Source organism: Anolis sagrei, chromosome 3 (genome assembly GCF_037176765.1).
Source record: "Anolis sagrei isolate rAnoSag1 chromosome 3, rAnoSag1.mat, whole genome shotgun sequence".
In the NCBI taxonomy this organism is placed as follows: Eukaryota; Metazoa; Chordata; class Lepidosauria; order Squamata; family Dactyloidae; genus Anolis; species Anolis sagrei.
The window spans coordinates 35,201,918-35,223,319 of record NC_090023.1 but is presented as its reverse complement, the minus strand read 5'-3'; the positions used below and the strand labels follow the sequence as shown (position 1 = coordinate 35,223,319).

The 21,402-nt window shown below is 37.6% G+C and overlaps 1 protein-coding gene across 3 annotated transcripts in view; it reads left to right on the top strand.

The window, feature by feature from the left end:
- DCLK1 (doublecortin like kinase 1) overlaps nucleotides 1–21,402 on the top strand; it is a 247,634-nt gene that overhangs the window by 14,007 nt on the left and 212,225 nt on the right. For all 3 annotated transcript variants that reach the window (XM_060770818.2, XM_060770819.2, XM_060770822.2), the window contains exon 3: nucleotides 10,250–10,596. In XM_060770818.2, coding sequence (XP_060626801.2) covers nucleotides 10,250–10,596 — 347 coding nt within the window. The remainder of the gene's footprint in view (nucleotides 1–10,249; nucleotides 10,597–21,402) is intronic.

Sequence of the window (21,402 nt, the reverse complement as noted above, 5' to 3'; positions counted from 1 at the left end):
TTCATTTCATTAATAAAGATGTTGAACAGGACTGGGCCCAGGACAGAACCCTGAGTCACTCCACTCGTCACTTCTTTCCAGGATGAGAAGGAGCATTGGTGAGCACCCTCTGGGTTTGTTCACTTAACCAAACTACAGTTAGGTGGGTCTGTAATTGGTTAAGCAAATGAACCCAAAGGGTGCTCCCCAATGCTTCCTCTTCATCCTGGAAAGAAGTGACGAGTGGAGTACCACAGGGTTCCGTCCTGGGCTCGGTCCTGTGTAATATCTTTATTAATGACTTAGATGAAGGATTAGAAGGCAGGATCAAGTTTGCAGATGATACCAAATTGGGAGGGATAGCCAATACCCCAGAAGACTGGAGCAGAATTCAAAATGATCTGAGCAGATTAGAGAGATGATTGGCAAAAACTAACAAAATGAAGTTCAACAGTGACAAATGCAAGATATCCACCTAGGCAGAAAAAAATGAAATGCAAAGATACAGAATGGGGGACGCCTGGTTCAAGAGCAGTACATATGAAAAAGATCTTGGGAGTCCTCATGGACAACAAGTTAAACATGAGCTAACAATGCCATGTGCCTCATGTTTAACTTGAGCCACATCAGATTTTGGCCTGCATAAATAGGAGTATAGTGTCTAGATCCAGGGAAGCCATACTACCCCTCTATTCTGCCTTGGTCAGACCACATCTGGAATACTGTGTCCAATTCTGGGCACCACAATTGAAGGGAATGTTGTTAAGCTGGAATGTGTTCAGAGGAGGGCAACTAAAATGATCAAGGGTCTGGAGAACAAGTCCTATGGGCAGCTGCTTAAAGAGCTGGACATATTTAGCCTGCTGAAGAGAAGGCTGAGAGGAGATATGATGGCCATATATAAATATGTGAGGGGAAGTCATAGGGAGGAGGGAGCAGGCTTGTTTTCTTCTGCCCTGGAGACTAGGATGCAGAACAATGGCTTCAAACTACTGGAAAGGATATTCTACCTTAACGTTAGGAAGAACTTCCTGACTGTGAGAGCTGTTCAGCAATGGAACTCTCTGCTCCAGATTGTGGTGGAGGCTGCCTCTTTGGAGGCTTTTAAGCAGAGGCTGGATGGCCATCTGTCAGGGGTGTTTTGAATGCAATTTTCCTGCTTTCTCGGCCAGGGGGTTGGACTGGATGGTCCATGAAGTCTCATCTAACTCTATGATTCAATTTCCAGGACATTTTAGGAGGAGACAGCACATTATTATTATTATTATTATTATTATTATTATTATTATTCTGCCACCATCTCCCAAAAGAGACCCAGTGTGACTTATAAGGCCCTCTAAATGTAATATAACATAAAAGGTACATTAGTATAAAACGATGTGACATATAAAGTTATAAAACAACTGCTATCAACATATAAAATAAAATAACACAATTAAAAATGCAGACCATCCATAGTTAAAACTTGCTGCCATCAGTTCACAACTGAAGTGCCAGAGGGTCAACCTCATATGGGTCCATTTCAGCCTACTCGAGGCCAACATCCTGTTTTAAAATCCATGCTTTTAGGCTGGATTGGAAAGATTCAAGGGTGAGGGCTAACTTAATTTCTTTTGGAAGGGTATTCCAGAGCCAGGGAGCCACAGCAGAGAAGGCCCGCTCTCTCGTCCCCACCAACTACACTTGAAATGGTGGTGGGACCAAGAGAAGGGCCTCCTCTGTCGATCTTAAAGCCAGCGGTGGTTCATAGAAGGAGAGGTGGTCACGAAGATAGATACCCGAAGTGTATAGGGCTTTGTAGGTAATAACCTGCAGCTTAAATTGAGCCCAGAAAATTGTTGGAAGCCAGTAGAGCTGCCTTAGTAGGAGCATAGTTTGTTCCCAGTTAGTAATCCATGAATCTCATGGATACTGGCCCCTTGTGGAAAGAGACTGTTGTCTCTGCACATGACTTTATCTGTGGATTTAGAACTAGTGGGACTGGAGGGTCCACTCTGTTTAGCTTAAGTGTATGTTCTTATATCAGTCTTTAGACTAAATGAAATAGGGTAAATTGGTAAATCAAATACAGTTTTCCCAAATGTGTGGAAAACGGATGATAAATCCATTCAGAAAAACCTTTCTTAGCTTCCAATATCAGTGTCTTCAAGGCTATTTAGGAGCCGGAAATTATATTATTGTAATGAAACGTGTTACTTAATCTGTTCTATGTCAGTTACAAAATAATTCCATTCAAATTAGATTATCTCCTATTTAAAGATGATTGAATTTGCAGTTCCAGAGTGATAGGAAATGGATGTTTTTCCATAACTGTTTAAATAATATACTTTATAATAGATATTTTCCACCTTTCCTTCTTTCACTAATGTGTGATGCATATGGGACAGACAGATAGAGGGGGGAAAGGAGAGATTTCTTATGGCATCCACATACTGACAATACTGAGATATGCTTAGCTACAGCATGGTTTATGCATCAATTGCCTTCAGGCCATGCCACAGGAAACATATGAACCTGTTTACAAAAATTATGTTAGCTTCTGTCTTAGGTAGTTTGATAGTATGTTTTGCTAGTTGACTATCTTTAGCTTATTCTTTTATGTAGACCAGGCATCTTCATGAATGCAATGGCAAGTCCTGTGAATGGTGACAGCGAAGCTGCGTCCCACATGCAGATCTCTTATGTTTGACCACATAGGCTCTTGGCTTATGAGTGGGAGAAGATGGTCATGGTTTAAATCAGGCATCCTCAAACTGCGGCCCTCCAGCTGTTTGGGCCTTCAACTCCCAGAACCCTAATGAGCTTGTTCAATTGTCAGGAATTCTGAGAATTGAAGGCCTAAACAGCTGGAGGGCCACAGTTTGAGGATGCCTGATGTAGACCATGACCATCTTCTCCCACTCATAGGTCAAGAGCCTATGTGGTCAAACATAAAAGATCTGCATGTGGGACTCAGCTTCACTGTCACCACTCACAGGACTTGCCATTGCACTATGGTGTCCTGTCCCCATGGTCATCCCATAATGGCTATGTCTCTATAGCCAGATCCAGATCTCACCACCTTACATTGAGATCCAGTAGGTCTGGCTATAGGGACATAGCCAGATGCTTCCCCAATCCCCTGTAACTTTATACCAACAATGGAATGGCTTCAGAGGATGGCTGTCACAGTCAACAAGAAATTGGGGAAGCTTTGGTAATTCCAGAGATCAATAGCCTGTGATATATTTGTTGTCCTCAATTTACTCTTCAGCTATGAGAAATGGGGATATAATGCCTTGATTCAGCCTTAAATAGAATCATTTGTGTGAACCCTATAGCTTGTGACTTACATCTTGTATCCATCAGCTCTTCAAAGTCTTAAAGGTTTTCTTTTAACCTGCTACTGGAAATCCTATTAACTGAAGATGTTAATAATATTTGGGACCTTCTGGACAATAAGCATGTAGTGAACAACAAATAAACAAAATAAACAAACAAAGCAAATGTAACTCAAACAATTCAATATTCTGCTTAAACAGTACTTCTGTTTTTACAGGGAAATAATGTATTTGTCATGATTATTAGGCATAAATAGCTCAAAACTCCACAAATTTGCCTTTTAAGCCTATTGCTCTTTATGTTGTTCATTTTGAAGATGTTTTCTAATCTGTTTCAATGGTTGAATGCCAAACATTCAAGTTGGTTTGTAGTGTCTGCTGTTGCTCTTGTAATCAGTCTTCAAACACCAGCAAGATACAATTGTCAATTGAAAGAGGTATGCTGTGTTTGGCAGATTGTCCTAAATGTCTTTGGATTCTAGTTCCTCTTAGCACGTTTCTCCCTTTCACCCTCCATTCATGCCTCTTCAAATCCTGCAGCACTGCTGGTCAAAATAAAATAATCACATTAGTGTAATAAAGATGCACAGATAAATGTTCACCAAAGAAATGGGGATGCAGTCCTTTACATCTTCCCCTCAAATGTATAAGTTGAGTAGTAGAGTGGCAACCTTCTGACATTTTATCACACAATTAAGTGTAATGAGATAGACCTCAAACATGGTTGTTTAAAAATTAGTTTTTGAAACTAATACCACTTGCTAGTAATTCTTTTTATGTGGTTTAACAGCTGCCAAACTCATTTAAAAACTTGATTCACAGGAAAGAGGAACTCAACAAGGCATATTGATTAAATTATGATATTGTAATACTGTGATTATCAGCCATGGTTGGTCTGTTACTGCCTTGAAAAGTGAGAATGCAGTAAAAGGCTTGCTATGATAACACAGAAAATTAAATAGTCATAAATGTATAAGGATTGAGTCTTGATTTTAAGACTAATTAGCTGATTTAAGCATATGCTTCAGGTGTATCAATCCCCCCCCCCCCAAATAGGTATTATCTATGCACCATCAAATCTAATGTGCATCTCAATTTTCAAAATTCAGAAACCCAAAAAAGCATTTACCATATTATGCGACTCTAATGCACACCCTAACTTTGGGAAGGTAATTTAGTCCAAAAAGTCAGTAAGAATTGAGTAAATACAGTAATTTTTTTGAGGGAGTGAGTGGGAAACTAAGCTATTTAAAAGGTGAATCAGTGGACCAGGAGGCTTTCTGGAAATGCAATCCACCCCCTTTTCTGCTGTGGAAGTCTGGCAGAGTCAAAGGCACAAAATTATTTTAGAAGAGATTGCATCACAGTTTTTCCCACCACCGCGTTCAGAGTTGTGTATCACTTTTTAAAATATCCAAGACGAGATTGGGTTGTCGTGGGTCTTTCGGGCTGTTTGGCCATGTTCTAGAAGCATTCTGTCCTGACGTTTCATGTGCATCTATGGCAGGCATCCTCAGAAGTTGTGAGGTCTGTTGGAAAACTAGGAAAATTGGGTTTATGTATCTTTTCCTAGTTTCCAGCAGACCTCACAACCTCTAAGGATGCCTGCTATAGATGCAGGTGAAACTTCAGGATAGAATGATTCTAGGACATGGCCATACAGCCCAAAAGACCTATGATAATCCAGTGATTCCAGCCATGAAAGGCTTCAACAATACAAGACAACATTATTTTGAAGAGTTAACTTTAATGCAACAGAGCAGGGCAATCTGCTAGGATTTAAAGGTCTGAGCTCTACTTAACTGGAAATCAATTTCTGGTCTACCCAAAAGGAATGTATATTTAGAAAGGAAAAAAGTGCTGTTTCAAGTACATCTCACAAGCTGGTAGTTGGTGTCAGTGTTATTCCCTCCCATAGCTTTCTTTTTTAAACTGATGCTGCAAGTTTGTAATAAGATAGAATTAGATTGCAGCTGTGTATGAACTCTAAATAGCTAGAAAGATAATTTGATGTTGCCTCTGAAATTGACAAATATGAAAGTCAGAGGAAAAAGTGTCCCCTTCACTCTTCCCCATTTAGATCAGCCTCTCATTTTTCCAGATAGGACCCAATTCTTTTTATGCATTTAACTCCCTTTTGCAGAGGGAGAGGCAATCAGTGGCAGCAATAGTTGCCAAACTAAAGTTAATTGTGATGATCAGGTAGATCATTGTAGATTTTGACGAGAACCCTACTGCTATAAAAATACAAGACTTTGGCTATTGGTTGGCTCCAGACATTGTCATATTTTAAAAATAGATCCATTCAGAATAATAGCACTTGAATTGGTCATGACTAACTTAAGTCCAAATATATTTGATGTTTACTATGGCTAAGCTAAAACAGTATGCCTTTTGCTTACCCCCTTGTTCTTTTGAGTAAACCAGTGGACCTTAACGGATTGTTTTAATCTAGGGAATCCTGCTTTCACAATGAGAGCATGATAGATTGACTTTTTGAATACACCGTAAGTCTTATTCTTCAGCATTTGGAAATGTCTAGATGTGAAAATGCAGCCTGAAACCTTGATGCAGACAACAACAAAAACTTACAGCAGAAGCAATGTGTGTTCAATCCAGAAAACATAAACCTTGTGCCAATTTCGGAATATTTTGCTTAGTAACACTAAGAAGTCACATTTTTTCACTATATTTTTTCACTGAGATTTTCTTGCATGTAATTCTCCTCATTGCAGGGTCAGCAAGGATCATTCTTATGAAAATTGATCATTATCATTATTGGTGAAGATATTATGTAGAGGATTTTTTAATTGGCGATATTATGGATATCAAAAGTTACCAAATTCCAGGCAGCATTCCAAATTGTATGGCATCATTGCTTAAATAATACACTACAGACCAAATGATGAGGTTGATTATCTGTGACATTTAAAAAAAAAAGAAAAGTAGTCTGTCTCTTGTGAAACCAATGTGAAGCAGCTATTCAGTTTTGCTCTGAAACAATGACTCTGAGAGTCCTTTAGATAGTTCTGACCATTATCCTAAGGTGGATGACATTCACTTACCTAATTTGCTAGCACAAGAGAGTATGTTCTCCTTTATAGCCAGTCTATTTGGTGGCTTTACTTAGTTGGGAAGTGCTGCTTCTTACATATTCTCTAGAGAAATATTTTGATTGACATCAAATATAATAGGTGTGAAACAAAGAGGACAAAAAACTCTTTAGACAGCAGAAAGGAGTGTTGTTCCATTAAATATTGATCAGCTAAGCATTCTAAGGTCTGATGTATTTAAAAAACCCACAAGTGACTACTCAGACCTTCCTAATGGTATTTTGTTCCCTTCAAAATAAGAGCAAAACTACTGGACATCTCCTTAACCAGGGAATGGAAAAGGATTGGAAATGTTGACTCTTCCATGATTGGTGAGCATGCTTCAGTGCTACTCTCATAGATGACATTATTAATTAATGGTTCTCAAGAGATTGCGGCTGCAGGTGTGCTCTCCTTTTTAAACTCTGATTGGCTGAACATCATTGGAAATAATTATTTGGCTCTCTTGATAGCTCCGCTCTAAGCTAATGGAAATAAGATAGGCTGAAGAATCCCAGCATTTTATTTGACTGAACTTTTATTAAAGCTCAAATTCCCTTTTGAGAGAATTTAAAGCCACTTTTAGTTATACGAAATTCTAATCAAGTCTCAAAAGTCCTGGTCACATTCATTTGTTTATCTTACATGGCAGGAGAGCAATGTCCAATCTTGATAAAATAGTGAAGAGTAGAGACATCACACTGGTAACGAAGATCCACATAGCTAAAGCAATGGTATTCCCCATAGTAACCTATGGATGTGAGAACTGGACCATAAGGAAGGCTGAGCAAAGGAAGATAGACGCTTTTGAACAATGGTGTTGGAGGAAAATTATGAGAGTGCCTTGGACCTCAAGAAGATCACACCAGTCCATACTCCAGGAAATAAAGCTTGACTGCTCACTGGAGGGAAGGATATTAGAGGCAAAGGTGAAGTCCTTTGGCCACATAATGAGAAGACAGGAAAACTTGGAGAAATAATGATGCTGGGGAAAATGGAAGGAAAAAGGAAAAGGGGCTGACTAAGGGCAAGATGGATGGATGGTATCCTTGAAGTGACTGGCTTGACCTTGAAGGAGCTTTGGGGTGGGAACGGCTGACAGGGAGCTCTGGCATGGGTTGGTCCATGAGGTCACAAAGAGTCAGAAGCAACTGAACAAATAAACAACACATGGGGAAAATGACAGTCATAAAACAATATGTAATAGGTACTAAGAAGGAGTTTCTATCTATCACTCAGAATTCTAATATGTGTATGGATGAGAGGTATTTCATGACTTTTAAAAATAAATCAATGAATAATATGAGCTGCCAGCAGTATAATCCAAAGAATATGTATGATTGGCAATGGAGAAATGTTTCTTTAGCTTTCGCCTCCAACCTGGGAATATATTTTAAGTCTATATTCCATTGAAATATTTTCTTACCTATTATGCATGTGTATGTCCCTGGGAAATTATTGCAGCTGTGCTGAGGGCTCTGGTGAGCTCTGGCAGATCTCAGTACTGATATTACCATTCTGTGTCTATCTGTGGAGATTCTAACCAGATGCTTCTCTGATCACCACAAGGCATGGAATGTCTGTGTCCCGTTCCCCCCCCCCCCCCCCGAAGTTATACAGTAATTTTGGGGTGTGTAGCATATAACCTATCTTTGCATAGGTGTGTATAAGAAATTACTGCATTACACTCAGCCATAGAAGATTGCAGCCACTGTGTAGAAACCACACATCCACATGTTTGCAGTAGAACACTCATATAAGTGGTATTGATGACTTCTAAAGCCCTAAAGGGCTTGGCTCCTGCATATTGTAACTTCTTAGGCTTGGTGAAATACCTTTACCTTCATTAATCCTTAAAAGTATCCTGAGGTGGACGACCAGAACTATAATTAGTGTGTCAGGATACATTCTCAGTGGTGGCTCCAAACTTATGAGAAAGACCAGCTATATGTTTTTGTCAACACCTTACAGGTCAACTAACTTCACATTAGTTGTGACATCTATTACCACTTTGATCTAGATTTACTTTAGATGTGGCTTATTATGCAACTAGAGCTGAATTGAAACAACCCTCAGCTATTTTAGCCATCTATAATTCCCTGATGGAGAGCAATCCAGTTCATAGCTTCTTTACTCTCTTCACTAATGGTTCTTTCCCATGTTCACTAATGTTTAATTTCAGTCACTTGATTCAATACTTATCCTGAGTCTCATCCTGAATCATTATTGCATTGGATCAGTGAAGCACTCTTTTTGGAAAATGTTCTGATAAAAAAGAAAAAAGGATAATGCCCTAAAATTGATGAAATTGGTGAAGGAAGCATTTTTACTCAAAGAAGGGAGCACTTATATAGTTTTTGACCTTGGGATGATTGAACTGTTCTTGCTAAAAATATTAGATGGAGAGACAGATAAAAGGGAATATGTTCTGTTTGATCACTGCTACAGTTCATCCCTTGGCCTTTATGTTGTACAAAGCTTCTAACAGAATAAACTGATTTACAAAGGAGCTTAGCATTGCCTGCTCTAAATAAAGAGGGTAAATACTTGGGACAGTATTGGGACTAAAACTTTTCTGCTGAAGTTTCCTTTCTTCCTTCCATCAATCAATCAATCAATCAATCAATCAAAATGCTGCATTCCTTGGTGAGGTTTATTTTCATTGACGTATTTTGCTAACATTTCTGCAATGAAAATCGAAAAATACAGGTTGAATACCCCATATCTAGAATTCCCAAGTTCAAAATTGTCCACATGGGTGACTTAGATCAGGGCTTCTTAAACTTTTTTAACTCGCAACCTGTTTCTACCTGAGAATTATTTTGTGACCCTAGGTATAAAGTAGGTATGAAATCAAACATTTACTGAAAGTAAAATCAGCATTTGAAAGGCTTGCTAAACAGGCTGTTCTTTTTTGACAGCGGAAGCATTTTCTGCAGAGTCCACTATAAACATTGCATGTTGTTGCTAACAGATACGTGTGAATAGGTGGTGTTCAAAAACTATGTACTGTTGTCAATTTTTGTGTGACTCCAACATTGAGCTAAGGGGACCCCTTTTGGAGTTGGGGCCCACAGATTAAGAAGCAGTGACATAGGTAGAGACACTTTTCTTTCTGGTGGTTCACTGTACACAAACTTTCTTTTACACACAAAATTATTTTTAAAATAATCTTCAGGCTATGTTCAAAGAACTTACCATATATACATTTCATGTTTAAACTTTGATCTCATCTCTAAGATATCTCATTGTGTGTGTATAAATACATAGATGCAACACACACACAAGTATTAAAAATCTGTAAAATATCAGAAGGACAGTCCCAAGAATTTTGGATGAGAGGTTTTCAACTTATACCACAGTTTCTACTTTTCGTCCTCTAATTTACTCCATTCTTTCCCACACTTTCCCCCAAAGTTTGGAAGACAATTTGTCAGTTAGAACTGGTGTTTAAAAATACAGTCAACATTCTACGTCCACAATTATGTATCCATGTATTCAACCAACCACAGCTAGAAGATATTAAAAAACAAACCTTGATTTTGCCATGCACTGAGCTCTACTTTGATGTTTAGGCATAAATTGTTATATCTCATCACCATTTCATAGATCCTCAGGCTCTCTTTGACACTTGTTTTGAGTTGTTTTCATTTTATAGAAGGGATGCCATTTTAAAAACCTTTTATATATAATGATAATCCATAGATTTTGGTGTCCATGGGAGATTCTAGAACAAAAACCTTGTAGATATTAAGGAAGTATTCATGTGCATGCATCATCATCTTAAGATTTTGTAATCAAAACAGAAGATGCAGTTGGGCTGATTTAACTTAATAATTTGAAACTTCTTTTTCCTAGGAGAGAGCTACGTGTGTGGTTCAATAGAGCCTTTCAAGAAGCTGGAGTACACAAAGAATGTAAATCCTAATTGGTCAGTGAATGTCAAAACCACCTCGGCTGCCCGCGCAGTGGCCTCTCTTGGTGCGGCCAAAGGAAGTCCTTTGGATTCAAAGGAGAATAAGGATTTCATTCGGCCTAAACTGGTCACAATCATCAGGAGCGGCGTGAAGCCACGTAAAGCAGTCCGGATTCTGCTTAACAAGAAGACAGCACATTCATTCGAACAGGTTCTCACTGATATTACTGATGCCATCAAACTGGATTCAGGAGTAGTCAAGCGCCTGTACACACTTGATGGGAAACAGGTAAGAGAATCCTCTAATCTGATGCAGGAAGAATTGCAAATAACTAGACTGGGTAGCTTTCCTAGACAAGTATACTGTTATATTGATATAGCAGCCTACAATAGAAGGAGAGCAGAATTAATATCTTAGCAGATTATGTACTTCATAATGAAAAATAATCTTAGAACTGTTTTTATTTTTATAAAAAATAAAGTAATGCAACATAGCCATCTCAGTATATTTCAATAACTACATAACAGGAAGCCATGAGAAAGGCCATTAAGCAGCATTATGTTAATAAAGTATCTGCACTTTGCTGTACTACAATAGTCTCTCCACATTTGTGGTTTTGACTTTGCATATTTGATTATTTATGGATTTGATTTAAGATGTTCTCTCTGGGCATCTCTAGGTCCCCAAGTGTGATCCTATGGTCACCTTTCTCCAGTCCTACTGAAGGATCTAGAGCAGAGCTTTCCAAACATTTTATGTTGATAACAAACTATTTAGACACAGTAATTCAGTTTTACTAGCAAACAGGTGGTTAAACCAACTCCTTATAAACGATATGGACACATGTATAAATTGTAATGCCAAAGTATACTACATTTATATTTTTTTAAATATATGATTTGTAAAAATTACCGTATTTAAGTATGTTGTGAAGATACAGTTCCAAGATTTTTGTCATTTCTTGTTATGTCTAAGCTTCACACCTGTACATGGCAGCTGAAACACTAAGGTGTTGTGGCACTCAGTTTGGAAAGCTCTGACCTAGAGATTTCTAGACAGAACTTCTCTTTATGAACTTCTAGGCTCTTCAGTACAATTTGGTTGTTAGCTTCCAGCAGAGGTTCACCATAGAGACATGCTGGAAAACCTAGAAATTCCTATAGAAGTGTTTTCTTAAGTAGAAAAAAAAGCAATTTCTTTATTTGCATTTTTTGTCACTCTGACATGGATTCTGTGTTCTAACCCTAGCAAATGTGACTGTATAATTGCTGGAACTCTTACATACCGTTACACTCAATTGATCTCTACCTCTACATTGAACATATTTTTAATTCTTATTATGTTGGCACTTGCACGCTAAGGGAGAAATGTTCATGTTCTTATCCTAAGGAACATTCAGCCTGATAATATCCTGGATTAAACATGAAGAGTAAGATGTTCCTGTACTGTGGAAACATGTTCTGTTCAATCTTGAAAATGAAGAGCTGAGTGTTTGTTGATTAGTCGACTGCATGACTAAAAATTGCTTCTGTTCTTACTTATTGTTCCATTCTTCCTCAGTATATATAATTCAGTATATAAACCTTTCATTTGGGATAACAAAGATCCGAATATTTTCTAAAGGCATGCATATTATCTGGTATCTTTGACATTTTTAAATGTGTCATAAATCACCAAAGTAAAACAGTATTGAAGCAATTGTTTTAACCCATTTGAAACTGGATAATACCTGTCTGAATTCCATGTATAATAATAAAATAATAAAACTATATTTATATCCTGCCCTATCTCTTCAAGGGGACTTGGGCCATTCAAATCAATTGCTGTGGCAGTGGCTTCTCTTTTCCCTAAAGTAATAATGATCACAGTTGGCATCTAGCAATTATGCAGGTAGCACCACCACGATTTAGTAATTTAATACAGGATGTGTCACATCAACTTCCTTGAATGAAATTTCCACTTAAGATTGATATGTATTGGTATAGTTGAAATGGGTGGGATGTTCCACTTTAGAATTCTGTAGGGATAGAATAATAATTAAAAAAAATGAAAATTGTTAAAAATTGTATTTTAATGTGTTGAGAAATCCTGACAAGAAGAATCCTGAACTGATGTTTTGTGTTGAAAACCACATTTTCCTCCCAAAATAAAATTGTCAAAATTACCCGTTGCTACATTTGAAAAGAAACTTTGTGAGGAATTATTTCCCTAAATTAAAACTACCCAATGTACTTCCTTATATCTGCCTATTCTTGATTTTGGGTTGGCAAGCCTGTTATGGAGTAAATGGCACACAAAAAAGAAGTAATCCAAACAGATTTAATGCCATTTGCAGATGATCCAGATGTTTCCTTCACAGTAAAATAGAACATGTGAACCAGGGTTACTCTGTGATCAATTTCTCTCTTGTCCTCTTATTTTCTTCCTTCGTTTTCAGTGTATTTCATTTGCTGGAAATCGAGTTAAAAGTGCAAAAGCAGTTTGTGCTTAATTACATAATTCAGTGTGGTGGTGGCCAGGAAAAGAGGTGTAATCCTGGAGTTCCCAGGAGGTTTAGCCAAAAGCAAACTTCTCCTAGCTTTTGTGCTCTTCCCCATTCATGACCATCACTATCTTGATCACATTTTTATCTTGTTTGGCACATGTGTCTTGTGAAATGTTGAAGAGTAGGCTTGTGCTTCTTCTCAACGGTCAGCTGTTGTGGCATTTCCTTACCACTTGTGAGTCTTTTGCCATGTTTCCCACCAGTCCCAACAAAAGACTTCCATGTCCATGCCCCAGTTGCCAAACAATTAGAAGCAGTGCTGTACTCTTATTTCTAAACAGAGTGTGCATCTACTCAATAGAATTAATGCTTGTCATTTTACAAGGTCTTCAGCCTTTTCTGCCAAATAGTGCTGGTGCTTCACTAGATTACAACTCCTTTTATTCCATAACTATTGAGCCATGGCAGGGCAGTTAAAATGGTGTCAAACTGCATTAATTTTACAGTATAGATGTACCCAGAATTTATCTGCAGGCAAGACAGCAAACTTCAAGGAAACCCAAGGAGGTGATCTCAGATTAATGTCAAGACTACAACTTAGTTTTTAAGACCTTTGGAAATGTATGTCTGTTGCATGACAATTCTCACGGTGCATGTTTTCCTCTCTTACTTATTGTATCTTGCTGAAGTGGCAGAGTTGATTGCTTAATTTCAGCAGGCAAGAGAGTTGCAGGGAGGGGAGTTGAACCCTGAACATAGAGGGCTATGTCTGGTGAGTAAACAAAGCTGCTTAGCAAGCAGAAATGCCAGGCAGTGATTTTGTACCCAGCGGGAGTGACCTGTTGGTCAGTTGTTTGTGTGTAGAGAAAGTCATTGATTTCTGTCTGACTTAAGCAATTGATGTTCCATTTTCTTTGCCAGAGCCCTTTCTTCATGTGAGGCATTTGAACTACAAGGGTGGATTTTCTTCCCTTGCTTGCATGATTAAAGAAAGGAAATCCATGATAAATCCAAAAAGTTTTTTCCATTATGTGTGCATAGTTACATTTCCATCTGTAGGCCTTGCAGACCATGTAGAAAACCCCAAAGCTGTGCTTTCAGTGGCTAAGTCTTAATTGGAAATGTCTTAGATCAGACTTTTTTTTTTTAAAAAAAAAAAGACCTTAAAGCCTTCTTGACTAGAGAGTGTAATTTTGTTTTATGGGGATCAGAGGATAAAGCTTTTTAGTACAATTATTTTCCTTTTAAATACAGATCTGGTCATAAACTTTCGGAGTAAGTATTTAAATGCCACCACTTCTCTTTTCTGTGGGTTATATCATCAATGAAATATTTTATTGTTCAGTTTTAACATTTTCGGAAGCTATAGTGTGTGTGTGTGTGCAATGCTACCATTGTGTCTATTAACATTTAGGAATTCTAATTATTGCTACTTTAAGGTGAGTTAAATATTTTGAAGTAATTATTTTATCTGGTGAGTTTATAAATTTAGTATGTCAGTATAGTGTATATTTGTACAATACATGCAATTTGAACATAGCCTTGATGTATACCAATTTTGTAAAATCCCCTGGAAAATCAAGCACTCTAAATCAGTGGTTCTCAACCTTCCTAATGCTGCAACCCCTCATGTTGTGGTGACAGCAAATTACTTTTTGTTGCCACTTCATAACTGTAATTTTGCTACCATCATGAATCGTAGTGTAAATATCTGATATGCAGGATGTATTTTCATTTGTGGACCAAATACCCAATATGCCCAAATTTGAATACTGGTGGAGTTGGGGGGAGATTGACTTTTTCATTTGGGAGTTGTAGTTGTTGGCATTTATAGTTCACCTACAATCAAAGCGCATTCTGAACTCCACCAACGATGGAATTGAACCAAACTTGGCACACAGAACTCCCATGACCAGCATGTTTCTATGATTCATTGAGTCTATGGTGAGAATAGTGATAGCTTCAAACCCTGACTGGCTTGAAAAGAACATTAGACGAGATCATGGAGGATAAGGCAGTTAATGGCTACTAGTGAAGATGGCAATATCCAATATCAGAAGCACTATGCTTGTATATGCCAGTTGCTAGGAAATGTCTGTGAAAGGCTGCTACTCACATCCTTGCTTGGAGGCTTCCCGTAGACACCTGGGACCAGTATGTGAGCAAAAAACTAGTTAGGTCTTTGATCTCATTTGGCATTTAAACTTAATAATTTATTATTTCTGTCTTGTTTTTCTCCAAGTGTTAAATCCAAGGTGGCATGTACAGTAACACAGTGTTTAACATTAATGCTGAAAAAATTATGCAATGTTATTCAAGATTAATGTAATTGTTAATTCAGAAGTATTTAGGATATATTTAAAACATAGAGATCAAAGATCAGCACACCTCCTTTTAAAAACCTTTCTGCACAACTAATTAGAAAGTGCTGTTAGAACAACACTATTTGCCTGAAAAAGGAGAAGTGAAGGAGCAAATGGAGCCTTTTATGGAAGGGATTGTCATAGTCTAGACTTGGCATGGGCAAACTTAGGCCCTCCAGGTGTTTTGGACTCCAACTCCCACAATTCCTAATAGCCTCAGGTCCCTTTCTTTTCCCTCTTATGCGGCTGAGTGGGGAAAGGAAAGGGCCCAAGGCGGTTAGGAATTGTGGGAGTTGAAGTCCAAAATACCTGGAGAGCTGAAGTTTGCCCATGCCTGGTCTAGGTCCTAGGAGGAGTCTATAGGAAGACTATCTCCCATATACTCACCAAATGCATCTATGATGGTGGTGGGACCAAGAAAGTGTGATTCTTTGATTCTGTGAAGAACTTAAAATTTGGGCAGACTGATTTAGGGGACATAATTCTTACGTTCCTACATAATTTTCATGATTAATTCATGATCACTTTTCTACCACTTTTCTCTATGTCTTCCTCTAAATTTCTAAAACTGCTAAATTTAGGATCAGGTTTAGCTGAACTTTGTCTAAGGTGATTTTATCTCACACTCCTAGTTAGATTCAAAAACAGAAGGAGAACCCTGTATTATTTTAATACGTATATTATAGAAATACATTTTAATATGTGTATTTGTGGCATTTTTACAATGTTTATGTCTTTAAATTATTCTGTAACTCGAGCCATAAGGAGAGGCGGGTAAGAAATTAATAATAATAATAATAATAATAATAATAATAATAATGCATTATGAGTGCCTTTTATTCCTATGTATCTCCTTCTACATTATTCTGATTTAAATATTTTTGTAGGTTGTATACAGCTTTTGCTCTTTTGCTTCTCCTACTCCGAAAAGCCTCTTTGAAGGTTAATTCATTTGCTACAGGGATGCTTTCACTCTTGATGAAGATTTGACTTCTGAGACTTTTAATCAGGATTTCAGTTGGAAAAGGGCCTTGAAGTGCAGATATAGGAGGAAATATTCCTTGAGGACCATGGCTTTACAGCAGCTTTCAGTCCTTCACGCAGAGGAAGAAAATGCATAAATAAAAGGAGTGTGAAATTAACAAAGATAAGAGTATTTCCTAACTTTTGAGAATGTGGCAGAAGGCCACAGCATTTTTAAGACTGGTGGAGGAGGATAAGACTTTCTAAAGCAGAGTTCAACATGAGCTTCAGAGTTTGGTTTGGCTTTCCTGACTCTTTCTATCTGGCAATGGGGGATTTGGTTTTCTATTAAGTGCTGCATCTCAGAAGCTTCTTTCTATGCAAAATTCCTTTGAGGCTTTAGGGCTTAACGATATAAAGATATTTACTCATCAAGTGAATACAGGGCCAAACCCACAGTTTGAACTATTTTTAATTATCTTTTGACTTGGGTTTTCTTGAAGCTGACAGGCTGGAAGAACCGAGGGGCAGATAATGGAATAGTAAATCGTGTATTTGATTAAAAGAGTAGAAGGCATAATTGATCAATTTGCAAACCCATCTGGTTGGGAATTGCAGTCCTTTATTCTTTGAGTTAAATAGATGTCCATTTTATAGGCAATGCAGGTGCACCCAAAATATCATTTATTTATTATATTTAGACGTTATTCAAAATAGCGGTGTGTCCTATAAGGCAAAACTCCACAGAGTACTATACCAACAGAACAAACACAACAGGGTTGAGAGTAAATACAGATGACTGGCCATTTGACAGACAAATGTAAAATTAATTGGTATACAAGCTAATCTCTTGTTTCTTACCATTCCTAATATGTACCGCTTCTAATCGCATTACTTGTATTTGTTTTGGTTTATGTTTGTTTTAAAGGAAAAGTACAAAAGAGGTTCTTGAGCTGATACACAACAGAGTGAATATTAAAATATTTATCTGATTAGTGAATTTGTATACTGTGTTTTCTCCTACAAAATCACTGATTCATTACACTAAATAAAAATAAGTTGAAGAAGAAAAATTATGAAAAATTAATAGTTGTTGAATCAAGATTCTTGATTTGGTGGTAAATGTCCAAAAAGGTGGTGGGGTGTGATGGGAAAGATCCCGACTCAAATGGAGATTAATAATAATAATAATAATAATAATAATAATAATATATTTTTCTATCCACAAAGAGACTCAAAGTGGCTTACATTAAAAGCATTTCAATAACAATTTAAAATTTAAAAATATAAACATTTAACCATTTAATAGGCTGGACTAGACTAGACTGGGTTAACATGGTAGTCTAAACTGCCTGGTATAGAAGATTGGGCCGACCAGAAGGTTGGCAGTTCAAGCTTACGTCAGGGTGAGCTCCCACCATCAGCCCAGCTTCTGCTCACCTATCAGTTTGAAAACAAAAATGTAAGTAGATAAATAGGTACTGCTTTGGTGGGGGAGGTAAATGGTACCCTGGAAAAATATGCTGGAAAAAAAATCCAGCCAGGAAAGGAGTCCATGGACAACAGACTCCTTGGCAACAGCACCTCCCCATGGCTGAATGAGCACAGCTGGATGCCGGAGATGAAAAGAGGGAAGCCTTGCCATTCTTTATGAACTATCTCTGTCTATCTCTATCGATTGTATAACGGCACTGAATGTTTGCCATATATGTACCTGTATTCTGCTCTGAGTCCCCTCGGGGAGATAGAACAGAAAATAAATTATTATTATTATTATTATTATTATTATTATTATTGTGAAAGGAAATTTTGGGGGTCTATATTATTTAACGTTCTAAAAATGAAAAGCACTTAAAAGTCCTTGAATTGGCAGATAAATTGTTTGCCAGCCAGTGAAGCTGTTTTAGAGTAGACAGTAGAAGTGCAGATTCAAGTCTTTCAAAGCATGTAAGGAATAGCATTTTGCATTAGCTGAAGCTTCTGAGTGATTTTCAAAGGCAGCTGCACATAGACCCCAATGCAGTAATTTAGTCTTGAAATCACAAGAGCAGAAATGGCTGGCACTCTCTCCAGAAGTGGATGCAGCTGTTGAGCAGTTCAATCTGCTTTTAGACATGGATACAACCTGGGCAACCAGGAGCAATGCTGTGCCCAACAGCATCACTAAACTGAATCTGATCCTTTTAGAAGAATGCAGCCCTGCCCAGACTGATCCTTTCAGCACCCAATGTAGTAAAACTGTAATCACCTTCCCCTTATCATGGAGCTATCATAAAAGGTTTGGGTATTCCATGATATTCACATGCATTTTAAGGACATCCTTCATCTTCAGGTAGAAGAACAGAAAGACTTTTGTAAAGATTCACTACACGAACACATGCATTTCTCAATCTTGCTAAATTGCTCAGTCAGCCCTAAAGCACAAAATCTCAAATGTTTGTGATTTGTGTTTCCTTTGAGGTTTAAATTCCCAGAGTCAGCAGGAGTTTATCGTTTGGTTGTACTTGTTGAAAGCAATCTGACATGGTAATTGCAAAGAGATGGAGGTCAATTAAAAGGCAATTTCACTTTGTCAGCTTGATATCGCTGCTTTTACCAACTCATTTCTGTAGAAATGCTTTGCGACTCTTTGGCTGCTTTTTTTTTAAAAAAAAAATCATGGATGTCTTTATGACGAAATAGCGCAATTACTGTGACTGTTTATTTTGACCAACCAATTATGGAAATGATTATGGAAGAAATCCCCATGATCAGATTCAGTTTGAAAAGTAAAGGCTAAAGTAATTTAAGCTGCATTAATAAAAGTATAATTCCAGAGTCACCAGACATAAATGACACAAGAGCCTATTTGTGTGTCTTGTTTGGGGCACTGAACTTTAAGAAGAATTTCAGAAAATTGGAATGGGTTTAGAAGGTTAATGAAGACAACTTGGGGATGGGGAAAATGTCACATGTAGAATTGTCTAAAATGGAGCTGTAGAGATGACTATAAGAGGAGATGACATAATAGCCAAATATTGAAAAAGATGTAGAACATAGCGAAGAATTGTTGTTGTAGTTTTTGCCCCAATGGGTAAAACTGCCTTGATTCACTTAAGGCACTGGATGGTATAGTTCAGCTGAACATTTGTGGAGCCCTCTTGCTAATAAGAGACAAGTTTGACAAGTGAACTATTACTTAAAGAAAATTTTCAAGACAATCTGGGAATCATCTGTTGGGAATGGTGTATTTATTTATTTATTTATTTATTTACAGTGTTTATACAAGATAGACAGATATAGGGGTATTTTGGCATTTTCCAACTCTGGCGCCTGGAGGTTATGCTCGATTTTGGCCACAAGGGGTACTGTCCACTATGACGCCAAGCCCTTTTGATCCTAGTATTTCTTCCTTGCTCTTTGATCTGTGGCAGTTTTATGCTGTCGTAAATTACCTCCTCACTTTAAGTGGTGCCTAATTTCTCTACTCAGTGCTCAGCTGTTTTCGAACTTCTTAGGTAAAGAGTATGCTAGGTTTAACATACTCTTGCTCAATCCGACTCAGGCTTCTGACTTGCCATCTTCTGGTCGGCAGTGATTTATTGTTGCCAATGATTAACCAGCTGTGCTACAGCCCGGCCCTGTATATCATGCTTTCTTGTACAGAGGATGAGAATTGGTTACAAAGGCCCCATCTAACTTGTTGATTTTACAGAACTTCTACCCCTTTTCTTCTCCACTCTGTTTACTAATTTGTGACAAATTTCAAGTTGTTAAGTTGGATGGCAACCAACATGTACTGTATACAAAAGATCTATGCCTCTCCCTTTATGAGCCAGTTAGAGCATTGAGATCGGCTGAGGAGGTCCTGCTCTCAGTCTCACTGCCCTTGCTGGTACGACTGGTGGGGATGAGTGACAGGGCCCCTCGCCTGTGGAACTCTCTCCCCAGTGAGATTAGAACAGCCCCCTCTCTCCTGGCATTTAGGAAACAACTTAAAATGTGGCTTTTTAAGCAAGCATTCAGGTAGTGAGATGAAGTAGATGGAGTAGTCAAGATAACCTCAGGATTGGTGTAATGTCTAATGTTCTGTGTTTTATGATTTGTCTATGTCCGATGTTTTATAGTTTACTGGTTTTAATTTATTGTTATATGCTGTTTTAATATGTGATGCATTTTATATTTTATGTGAGGCATTGAATTTTGTCATTTAATTTGCTGTAAATCACTTTGAGTTTCCCCCAGGGGTGAGAAAAGTGGTATATAAAGGAAATAAATAATACTATTTTTTTTCTTAAAGAAAGGCTGATGTGTACATTGGGATGTCAATTCAATGTTTGTTCCTGAAATCATGTAAATGCAACAATTTCTATAGAAATTGCATCTTGATTAAGCATTTGTGAGCAATGTTAATGCACATTTTGCTTCCATCTAGGCTTTGTTGGATCCAATCCAGTTGTGCTGAGTAACCTGTCCTATTAATCAGTGTGTATTGGCATTCTTTGTTCAGTATAGTCTTGACCAATATGATTGTAGAAGCCATTCATTATATGAAAATATTAAAGTGGCCTGCCTTTTGTCCTATCAGCCCCTGCCCTATAATATTTTATATTAAGATGGAAGCTTGGTTTATGAAGTCAGACAGAAGGCTTTATCTATTGCCTTCTGGTACCTGGTAGGTTCCTTTGCTCCCTTGTTTATTCTGTTCCTCTGGAATGGAAAGTGTTTCCTTTTGAAGCAGGTTTTTATTTTATTGAGAAGAGTTTCTATTCACGACATCTTTTTCAGCTTTCAAACCGTTGAGTAGCCATTTTTTCTATGTTGTATTTGTGGGGAGAGGGAGTTGTACTGTGTTTTGCTGTAGTTAGCTGATGCATAAACATTTCAAGGATGCGATGGCAGGTTTTTTTAAATATAAATATTTAATAAGCTGCAAGTGTGGATGACAACTCTTATCTGTCAGTTGTTCATCTCCTGCCCACCCAAAAAGAAGAATTAAATGGATTTCATAGATTGCAGATTAGCGCAATAGAAGGCATACATGATTTCACAGCAGTTTGTCAATTTGTAGTTCAAATGCACAGTAATCATAATGTTCTAGTTACAGAGCTTTATTTTTTTATTAATGCTAGTATTTATTAATTAAAACACAGGCCTGGCTTTGCTTTTCTATAGTGATACATATAGCTAATCTTCACAAGGAAAGATGAGGGAAAGAGTCTTCCTAAATTGCTATTTGCATGCCTTAATCCAAAGTGTTTTCTGTGACCTTTATGTTTTCCCAGTGTATCTTACATAGAAACA